Raw genomic sequence first — 11,235 nt, 5'->3', positions numbered from 1 at the left:
ACCGTTTTGCCATTCACTTTTGACGTTTGAATTTAGTTATCTATTTATTTATGAAATTATAAATAAACTGGTTTTTAATCAATATATTTAATTAACACTGTTTGAACATATAATAACAGTTATAATAGTTAAGACAGTAATTGTTTTCAAATAATTTGTGCAAGGTTATCGCTACATGAATTGTTCCAGGTTTGTGTGGTAAATATATTTAAATATTCAATATTCCATAAAGTTTGTAATAAAATGTGTTTAATCAATTGTTTCATTTATCTATGAGAAAAAAATTACATTCAGGAAACAATGCAAAATCGATAACAACTCAAATGTATCGCATGTCGAAAGCATCGCTAAACTGCGATGAATCGATACAATGCATATCAACAATCCCCACTTCCTTGCCGAAGGACAACAGAGATAGTCGGCAGACACATACAATTTTTTTGCATTTTAATTTCGGTTTAATATTGCATTATTCCCAAACTTGCAACACCACATTGAGTGCACAGCGCGAACCGTTATTGTTTTAAAGATGCTGTGGTGGCGCCACATTAAATAGATGCAGATGCCGCTGCAACAGCAAATTGCCATAGCCGAAAAATGAACAATTTGGTGAGTCGTCTGCTCCGATTGGTGGGTGGGTGGTGATTGGGTGTGTATAGGTGTGCTTGCCTGTATACATGTATACGAATGTGTGAACGCGCGCCGTTGCTGTGTGAGACTGTCTCTATGTTTATATATGTGTGCGTACTTTTTTTAATATGATTGCAGGAGCACGTTAAACATTTCTATCCCGACAACTACAAATTGGATCTGTCCGAGACAATGAAGGCGGCGCTGTCAAAGGGACCCGTTAACGGGGGCGTTGGAGTGGGCGTGGTCAATGCCGTCGTCGGCAGCGGCAACAGCAGCAGCAGCAATCTGTCCAATTCGATGGGAGCTCCGCAACACAGTGATATGCTGCAACAACAGCAGCCACAACAATCCAACGCTGGCGTTGGCTATGTGACCGAGAAACTCTACATGCTGCTGCAGCTGTACTTACAGAACAAAGGCTGGAATCCCAGCGCTGAGCTGCTCCAATGTTTCAGCGATCTTAAGGATAATGCAATGTTGCCAAGTGCAGCATATTTGCAGTGAGTAAAGTGCTTCCAATTAAAAAATGCCCAATTGACATCTTTTTTGTAGGGTGCTTGCCAATCGCTTGACTTTGGACTCACAGGGTAGATTAATTCTGCGTGACAATGGCAAGATTGTTTTACCCTTTGAGCACTTTGCCAATGCCGTCATGCTGAAGCACATGTCTGGCCCACATGGACTCCACTTAAGCGTGGATGCCACAGTGCGAGCAGTGATCGAATCCTATACCATTGGACGCGATCAATTTGGCATGGAGAAGGAGTTCATCATAGAGGTTGTGCAATCGTGTCCGAGTCCAGCGTGTCGCTATTACAAGAATCATATGGGCATCTCACCCATGCCCTTTATGGAGCAGCAATATCCTGGCGTCAATACGCCCGACTTCTTGCAACGGCTCTCGCATTTGCCTCCCAGTGCAGCAGCTGGAAGTGCTGCTGCAGCTGCTGCTGTGGGCGCTGCAGCCGGTGGCAATGCGGGAGGCAGCGGAGTCTCTAGTTCGAGCAATAGCGCAGCCGCTGTTGAAATTGATCTGTCGAAATCGAGTGGCTCCAAAGTGCCGCCACAATTGCAGCACTTGAGTAAGCAGCAACAGAGCAGCATTCAATCGCAGCTATCGCAAATAAGTGCAGCTGCAGCAGCAGCACATCATCAACAGCAGCAGCAGCAACAACAGCAGCAGCAACAACAGCAGCAGCAGCAACAACAACAGCAGCAACAACAACAGCAGCAGCAAGCTCAGGCTCAAGCCAAACATCAACAACAACTAACGGCTGCATTGATACAACAACAAAATCGGGTACTCGCCCAGCAGAGTCTGGAAAAGCTCAATAATCTGAGCGCCCTGGAGAAGCAGCGTGTGTTTGCTCAGCTGGATCCCAAGCATTTTGATCCCATGGCCGTGGCGGCCGCAGCAGCCAACTTGCAGATCCAAGGCATGATGCAGTCACAAGCGGTGGCTGCAGCTGTGGCCGCCAATCAACAACAACAGCAGCAACCAACGCCTTTGGCTGCCAATGCGCCCTCGACAGCGGTTAGTGCCAATGCACAGGTTCATCATGGTCATCACTCGTTGCCGCCGCCCTCACAGTCGCCACACTCTTCATCATCAACGTCCTCGCACTCCTCAATGGATCAACTCACGCACAAAAACATCACAGAGTCGTTACGGTAAGTTTTGGATTTAGAATTATTTAAATAACTGGTTAAAACATTCTCTTCTACAGCTCCAATCTGGATTCGATTGAATCGAACAAGGATCTATTGGCGTTGCACAATGGCGCCTGGGCCAGTCACGATGCCAATCGTTTGGATCATATGGGCGTCGGTCAGGACAAGATTGTGCGTATCTTTTCGGAGCTAATGCGCAACATGTCGCGCATGAAGACCTACATAAGACCATCGATGTGCAAGCCCTACGGCAAGCAGAGTGAAAGTCTGCAGAAGAGTAAGTTGGACTGTCTTTGCCTTTTAAGTATATTTTAGCTGACATTTTTTTACAGCTCTCATGGACACCATACAAATAGTGCAGACACTGCGTAATTGCTTGCCAGCACCCCATATTCCTGTGTCGTCCTGGAAGAGTGAAAGCGAGGGAACTGTTGGTGTCGGTGTCGTCGGTGTAGGTGGCGTTGGCGTTCCACCTGGCATGGCATTAAATGCGCTCGGTTTGCAGTCGGGTCGCGTGGACAATTTGCACTAATTAAGAGCAGCTCAAATTGTATCACATGGATGTTGCATTGGGTAATGTTTGAACAACATAATCAATATCCTACGATTCCGGAACATCAATACAGTATTTAACATAGAATAGAGTGTGTATCATCTTCATAGGCTTGGCTCATGGTTTTTCATTAACTAATTATGTGCCATGTTCAACACAAGACTTGATTTCATTTCAATATTTGACTGATTTTTACAAATCAATGACATTAGCTGCAAGTTGTGCCTCAGTGAATCAAGCAAAGTTGAAGAATATCCTTGTTTTTGAGCACTTATTACAGCTGGTGTCATTGAGCGATTAGATTTATTCGCTTAAACCCGGCTAGAATCTAAGATTAAGCTACAGTCCCCAACTTCCAATCCTATCGAAGCGCAGTTATAAGCAATTTCCTTATTCTATTTTATTTGATTTTTTTGTGATTGTGATTTCATTTTTGATTTTGGCATATACAAAATTAACCAAACGCATATTAATTCAATTGGCAAAAAGTCTGTGATATTTAAATTATGTTTAAATAATATCGAAATTTAATTAATTTATACTTATACTCATTATGTGTGCCCTTTGTTGTGTAAACTGCAATTTACTTTGTGCAATATTACAAAGTGTCTAACTAACTCTTAACCACTTTTGTGCAATTCGAAAACTTTTCACTCATATCAAACCGCATAGATTATAAACTATATTACATATTAAGCATATTTCACATACAACACAATTTAATTAAGATATTGTGCTACATTATTATGTCATGGGTTGTCGTAGATCGTCATTTTAATTAAATTTGACGAACAATGCTGAGTGGAGTTGTACTAATTTATAAGCAGCAAATGGGTTGTAATTCGACTATGCATACTTACAATACACAAAACACATTTCGTACGCATAAGCTTATATTATATTTTATTCCATGCTCATACATTGAAATAACCGATTCTTAGAAAGCATACAGTATTAATCAGAAATAAAGACACTTACAAACCATAAATATTTCTGTAGCTCAATGTATAATTTAAAAAAAAGAATATCATATTGCATAATATCGCTTAATGTTCCCCTTTCCAATTCGGTCAAATAAATAATTTTATTCTATCTTTAAACCACTTTTTAAATTACGCGGTTTTTTGAAAAGTTGGCAACGCTACTGACATTTTAAAATATGGAGGCAAGTTGGCAACGTCATGCAAAGCACTGTTGATATTGTTGAAACACCGATAGTTTTTGATTTAACTTTTTTTTAATAATATAAAACCAAATAGATTATCTTCTGTAAAATGATAAATGATATATTATTATGAAATCCAGCTTACATACTGAAATTGTAGAACCGAAAACTCAAATTTTAGCATATTTGAAAATTTCGTTTGAAAACGATTATAAGTTAAGTCGAAATTTGTTAACATCAACTTTATTTTAAACCTATTACTAGATTATTAAATAATTGGCTACATAAAATAAATTTTCAAAATTTCCTGAAAACGCATATCTAAATAAAGTGTAACCGTGATAGTAATTGTAGATGTGGTATATTTTGGTATATTTACCAAAGTGTAATGGTATATTTTGTAATTCAACTTGCGGTCACGTTAAGCACTGCGTTTTCGTTGATAATTTTTTTTAAATTAAGTTTCAACGTATTTATTTAGTAATTTATTGGTTTAAAATAGTTGCAAAGTGCCCAGCAAGAATTCTGCAACGTTTTGCTTTAAATTTTACATATTTGCGTGCGCTCGTTTTGTGTGAAAATGTGAAAAACATTGCCGATGGTAATGGTAATTGGAGAACGTTTTTTCTATTATTTTATCTCTCCTCTTCCGCTTCGTTTTGTGTGATGCTACGCTCTTTGTGCTCCCTCCTACTCCCTTCGACTACTCAAATGCTCTTCGCTTATTGTATTGTGTATGCGTGAAAATAAGAATAAAACAAGTGCCAAATTAAAAATGATCTACTGCAATTATATGCGACGGCATTAAAAAACAAAAAGAGATATAAAGTCGTGAAGTTTTCAACAACATAAAAAAATGATAGCAGACGCTCCCCCCAATATATACGGTGCCGAGCTGGCATATTTTGTTACGCGACGCCGTTAAATCGTGCGGCAATCGGCGGCCGCGTACTCTCTCAGTGTGCGCAAGGAATTTTACAACAACAAAAACAATACTATGTTGTTTTGTCGCCGCGCTTACAGCGCGTACCAACAATAAAAATGTGCAATAAATACCAACAAAGTTCAACTCGAAATTAGTGAGGTCTGCCTAGTGATAAAAACAACAACAATAAATAAAACAACAAATTTCGCTGTGAGTTTCGCAGCATCTCAAAACATATGGCAATATATATGTACTTCAATGTATGTATGTATGTTGTATATATGATCGAAGTCCAATGGGACGTGTTGATAACCATATTTGTGTGATTATGCGTAGATTTTCGTTTTATTTTTAATTGCAAAGTTTTTGCCGGCTGCTTCCCTTTATCAATACAACTGTTGCAAGCAACAGTTTTATTTTGCAAGTGTTTTATGTCGATTCTTCCATAACCTAGGACACATTTTGGCAAGTGGCATAGCTTTGTATTGTTTTAGCACACATTTAAAGCAACCATGCATGTAAATTCAAAACCGTACGCTAAAATTAAAAATTAAACAAAATGGCAGTTGGTGGAGCACGCAGCAGCAGCAAGCAACGTTCTTTGGGTGTGAGCGCCGGACACTCGCTCTGAGAGCGAGCGCAAAGGCAATGAGAGAGACAGACAGACAGAGAGAAAGAGAGCAGAGTGAACGAGTGAAGTAGCGAGTGTTGCTGCTCGTGCCTTAAGTTAACGTGGAAAGTGTTTGTCTGTGTAGGTGTGCTAGTGCCAGCGAGTGTGTGTGTATGTGTGTGTAACTGAGTGTGGAGTAAGAAAGATGGAGCACAAAATATAAAAACAAAATGCAAGCGTATAAAAACACGAAGCAAAGAAAAAGGCACAAAAACAAATGTTTCAATATTTTAATTGAATTTTTCCCCCACACCATTTAAATTTAGTGTTTTCCCCCAATTGCAGTAAAAACTGAACTGCGACAAATGTGTGTGTGTGTGGAGAAAAAAGAATAAAATAAAATAGCAAAGCAAAGAGTAATAGAAATAATAAAAAATTGAAGTGAATCGCCCATAATAAAATCAGCATAACTAATGTACGGCGTAAAAATGTTGCAGCTACTGCTGGAAAGGCTGCAAAAATGAACGATGAGCGCAACGGTAACGGCAATAAGAGCAATAACAACAGCAACAACAGTAGCAGCAGTCACAACAACAGTTCAACAAGCATCGCCAGCAATAGCAGTTCAACAGGCATTGACCACAACAGTTCGACAAGCATTGCCAACAGTTCAACTATCATCAACAACAACAACAACGAGCGACTAATTGCAGAGGCGGCTGCAAAGATTCTACTTAAAAATGGCATAAACGGCGCAAATGCTGCTGCAGCAGCCGCCACATTGTTAACAGCAGCAGCTGCTGCCACATTTCAACTGCCTGCCGCACCAGCAGAACTGAAGCCACCGCTACCATCAACAGCAGCAACACCATCAACAATATCCCCAACTTCATCAACATCCTCAACGTCAGCAACATCCAATGGCACCACGCCCACATTATCACAAACATCAACAACAAAAAGTTCCAGTCACCACACAATGGCAACAGCCTCGGCTACGTTGCTCACTGCCGCTGCTGCTGCTGCCACAAGCGCAGCTCCAAAGCCGCACATTGATGTTATGGCAGGCGTCTTGGATTATAGCGCATTAAATGGACCAAATGTTGCTGCCGCTGTAAAGAGCCACAACAAATTTGGCGGCAACGGCAGCAGCTTTGATATGGGCAGGCATCCGATATCAATGCATAACAGCAACAACCACAGCAATCACAGCAACAACAACAACAGCGGCAGCAGTCTTGGCGGCTGTGGCGGTCGACTACAGTTTTTTAAAGGTAAGCAACATAAATTTACATTGCAGTTTTATATTAATTTATGCTTATTTGATTGATAGATGGCAAATTTATATTGGAACTGGCACGCGCTAAAGAAGGAGACAAAGCCGGTTGGGTGTCTGTGCCACGCAAGGCATTTCGTACGCCCTCGGCAGCCACATCGGCCACAGTGACGCCCACGTCTGCGGTGACAACAACGTATCCAAAGAACGAGAATTCCACATCGCTAAGCTGTAAGTTAGCTGCTTCCCATTTAAATAAATATATTTTAACCATTTCCTTTGTAGTTTCGGATGACAACAGCTCCATTCAGTCATCGCCCTGGCAGCGGGATCAGCCCTGGAAGCAGACAAGGCCACGTCGTGGCATCTCCAAAGAACTGTCGCTATACTATCAGCGTCCCCGGCACAATGTGCTCAATCAACGCGCACGACAGGCGGCTCTACGCAAACGACGTCGTCCTTACGAGGTCAGCGTTGGCAGTGAGGATTCGCAGAGCATATTCGAACGCATTCACTTGCAAGAGAATGGCGATGAAACCTTAAAGGCTATCGAAGAAGTGGATGCCACAAAAACAACAGCGGAACAGCAGTCAGCAGATGAGATTAAACCTACTGTTAAGAGCGAAGTGGAATTAACCGAGATCAAAACAGAGTCGGAATCAATGGAGGTGAAGACGGAACACGATGACTGCAAAGCTGACGTTGTGGTGGATGTAAAAGTTGAAGCTGTGGTCGAGAAAATGAACACAAGCGAGGATGAAGACGGCATGCACATCAGTGTGGACGATGCGACGCCTGAAGCCACAGAAGCATCGACATCTAGCTTAGCGAACGGCAATGCAGCAAGTGAACTGAATGGCGGAGGCGATGCAAAGGTGCTGCACACCAAGTGTGAAGCGGATGATGATGCAAGGACAACAACAAAAGTTAAGACGACGGCGACTACAGACATAAGACTTAAAAAGCATAAACCCAGAGCCAAGCTCAATAGCATCATACAGAAACTAATTGATGGCGTGCCTGCGCGCCTCGAACAATTGTCAAAGACATCAGCAACACTGGCGAATGCAGCAACAACAGCGACAACGACATCAGCAGGGTCGTCATCATCAGCATCATCAATATCAACCACAACTGAACGTAGCAGCGGTGGCGGAGCCATCGGTAGTCTAAGTCACTCTTTGGCGCATAAGGTAGACAATTTATCCCATTTAATTGCTTTGCATTTAAACTAAAATTTCTTCTTATACTATTGTAAAGGTCTCGCCACCATCGTCTGCAACAGCCACGAGTCGTTTGGTTGAATACCATTTACAGCATGTGTCGCCGCGCAAACGCATACTGCGTGAATTCGAAAAGGTTTCGCTGGAGGACAATAATGGCTGCATCAATAATGGCAGCGTTGGTGGCAGCAACGGCGGAGGCAGTGGAAGCGGCGTTGGTGGCAAACGAAGTCGTGCCAAAGGTGGCAGCAGCAATACATCATCAAGTAGCTGCAGTGGCATTGTTGCTAACAAATCGACAGTGCCGATGAATCTAGCGCCACCCCAGGCCAAAACGCTACCCAACATCACGCCCACAGTAACGACAGCAGTTGCAGCAGCGGCGGCATCAACGGCGCCAACGCAACCAACCCGACTGAATAGCTCCTACAGCATACACTCGCTGCTGGGCAGCAGCAGCAGCAGCTCTAATTCCAATAAGAAGTCGCACGATCAGCCGGCAACAATCATCAGTAATGTGCATCATCATCATCCACATTCTCATTCTCAACATCCGCATTCCCTTTCGCATCCACATCATTCGCTCTATGCCAATCCAACAAACTATCCGCATCCACATTCACGTGCTGCGCTGCTCAACTCGCCCAAGTCACCGGAAATGAGCGGCAGCAACGGTGGTAAATCGCCATCGCATGCGGCAAGCAAAAAGCAGAGATCACCACCATATGCTGCTGCTGGTTCCCCATCACTGCCCATCGATTATGGACGACGTACGCCACCGGACAGCTATAAGCTAGCTCAGGCACAGGCGGCGCATGCGCAACAGCTTCAGCATCATTCCTTCTATGCGCCCTACATTCCACAGACCAGCAGCAGCAGCTCCAGCGGCACGCGTGCGGATCTGTTGTCGCCGCCACGCTCCACGAGCGCCTCGCCACGGGAACCAGCGGTCGGCAACACGACAACACCACACCGAACCGTGCCCAAAAAGACTGCATCGATACGGCGCGAGTTTGCCTCACCCACGGCCAGCAATTGCAGCACGGCAACCAGCAACAGCTGCCCTTCGCCAGGCGAGCGCAGCACATCATCGCCGGAAAGACGACAGCAACAGCAGCAGCAGCAACAACATCTTCAATTGCAGCGTGGCTCGCCAAGCGCAGCTGCCGCTGCTGCTGCCGCCGCGGCTGCAGCTGGTTCGCCTTTGCATTATTATATGTATCCACCAGCGCCGCAACTGAATGGCAGCGGCGGTGCAGCGAGTCCAAATGCCACACCCACAACAAGCAGCGTAGCTGTGGCAGCTGCTGCTGCAGCGGCTGCGGCAGCCGCATACATTCCATCGGTAGTCTCGCCATCGCTCTACCATCCATATATAACGACGCTTGCCGCTATGCGGCATCCACTGTGGATGCATCATTATCAGGCGGGTGGAGCATTGTTGCCACCGCCGCCGCCGCCACATCCGCATGCGCAGCCGAGTAGCGCGGCTGGAGCGCGACTATCGCCACAATCGCCGTATCATCATCCATTTGGTGGCTACAATGGCGTAGTTAGTCCGGCCAGTGTGGCGGCAGCGGCTGCTTATGGTCAGGCGGCGGCATCGGCATCGCCGTCGTCTTCGAATCCACATTTAGGACATCCGCATCATAGTACGCCGCCTACACATTTGGCCGAGCATCGAACGCACACGCCAAAACTGACTGATACATCATCATGTACTGACCAAATGTCGTCTGCAGCATCGTCGTCGTCGTCGTCCAGTCATCGCACCACAATCGTCTCCAGTTCACCGGCCAGCTCCAGTGCGTCCGTAACGTCTGCAGGTGCAGCGCTCGGCAGCGGCGGCTCCTCAGTACAATCCGCAATGTTTCAAAATAGTAGTCTAAGGAATGAACTAAGTTCAGGTATGTAAAATGTTTATATCAAACGAATTTGCGATTGATTGATTAATTCATTCACTTTCTTGCAGACTTACCACTGAATCTGTCAAAACACTGAGATCCCCAGCTCTATACCTATGTTGCTTCAGTGTTTGGGCATCCCTCGAGTTAAGTACATTTATCGCACTAGTAGCGCTTAAGACGACATTCAAAACCCCACACTACATACATAATTAGTGGATAAGTTAGATGCTATTTTTAGTTTGTAACTCAATTGTTTTGCATTAAGCTACCTAGGGTTTTTTTTTATTTTAAGGCCGACAATACAAGCTGATGACTACGACACTATATATTACATAATAACAAAACTTCAAAATGTTTTTTTAAAAAACCCGTTCCAAAACTATTTATGCAATCAGCTAAGCGTATAAAAAATAACCAACAAAACCGTTTTTTGGCTAACTTACGAGTAAAATTTTAATATATATATTTTTTTAATTCCCATAGGATGCACGTCTTAAAGAATCTCAAAAAATATTCAAAGTCGGTTTTTCAATACTTGGTTGAGATAATACTTTGAACTCTGAACCGCTTATTGAAAAGTCGCCACTAAGATTTTTTTTATCAAAAACATTTCCTTGAAACAGACTGAACTTAAATTTTTTAGACAAAAATAAAATTGAAACAAAAAAAAATATAACATAGACCACTGCATCTTACTTTTTATATGTATGTGCGTGTATGTAAAAAATATTTTGACAAAGGAAAACGAAAAAAAAAACAAACAAAAAATAAAATACAAAAAGAAAGGAAAAACATACAAAAAAATACAAATCAGATTTTTATAGAATGCGTGTGCCTTTGAACATGAAAATAAAACTAGGGATTTAAAGATGGAGAGAAATGTACTACGAAACTTGAACTACTTACAAAAATTCAGAATTAACTATAAATAGAACTGTTATTCTAAAATGCATACATAAAAGTATACTTTTAAAGAAGAGGTCCAAAACTACAGATTGCAAATTGCAATAAAATTGACACTAGATTTTGTATTATGTCACAGTCATACGTGCAATTTAGATAACGATAAAGAACAGAATAAAAACTTTATTTTCATAATCTCAATTTATTGTAATTTCTAAATTTATTGCAAAATCATCAAATATTGCAATACTTTCATAGAAATTTCTATAAGAAAGTTCACAAATAATAATTGCTAACAAAATTATTGAAAATGTTGCAAAATATTTAATAATTATTGTGCAACATTTTTGTGTAAATTATTCAAATTCG

At 42.4% G+C, this 11,235-nt stretch overlaps 2 protein-coding genes across 5 annotated transcripts; both read left to right on the top strand.

The window, feature by feature from the left end:
• The first annotated feature begins 380 nt into the window (after positions 1–380).
• Positions 381–3,957, top strand: LOC133839452 (mastermind-like protein 2). The gene is made up of 5 exons (XM_062271032.1): positions 381–609; positions 769–1,133; positions 1,186–2,304; positions 2,361–2,581; positions 2,637–3,957. Exons 1-5 carry the CDS (start codon positions 598–600, stop codon positions 2,834–2,836), a joined length of 1,917 nt encoding a protein of 638 aa, XP_062127016.1. The 5' UTR covers positions 381–597; the 3' UTR covers positions 2,837–3,957.
• A 471-nt stretch (positions 3,958–4,428) lies between these two features.
• On the top strand, positions 4,429–10,778 carry LOC133839446 (protein hairless). 4 transcript variants are annotated; one of them, XM_062271023.1, is made up of 6 exons: positions 4,429–4,623; positions 6,055–6,831; positions 6,891–7,064; positions 7,119–8,026; positions 8,094–9,963; positions 10,029–10,778. In XM_062271023.1, the coding sequence occupies exons 2-6, from the start codon at positions 6,078–6,080 to the stop codon at positions 10,055–10,057; spliced, it is 3,735 nt and encodes a 1,244-aa protein (XP_062127007.1). In that variant the 5' UTR covers positions 4,429–4,623; positions 6,055–6,077; the 3' UTR covers positions 10,058–10,778. The 4 variants fall into 4 exon arrangements, with proteins under 4 accessions (XP_062127007.1, XP_062127006.1, XP_062127008.1 ...); XM_062271022.1 differs by having other exon boundaries at positions 5,884–6,831; XM_062271024.1 differs by having other exon boundaries at positions 4,429–4,629.
• Positions 10,779–11,235: the final 457 nt, after the last annotated feature.

Source organism: Drosophila sulfurigaster, chromosome 2R (genome assembly GCF_023558435.1).
Source record: "Drosophila sulfurigaster albostrigata strain 15112-1811.04 chromosome 2R, ASM2355843v2, whole genome shotgun sequence".
Lineage (NCBI taxonomy): Eukaryota > Metazoa > Arthropoda > Insecta > Diptera > Drosophilidae > Drosophila > Drosophila sulfurigaster.
This window is presented reverse-complemented; position numbering and strand designations above follow the sequence as displayed.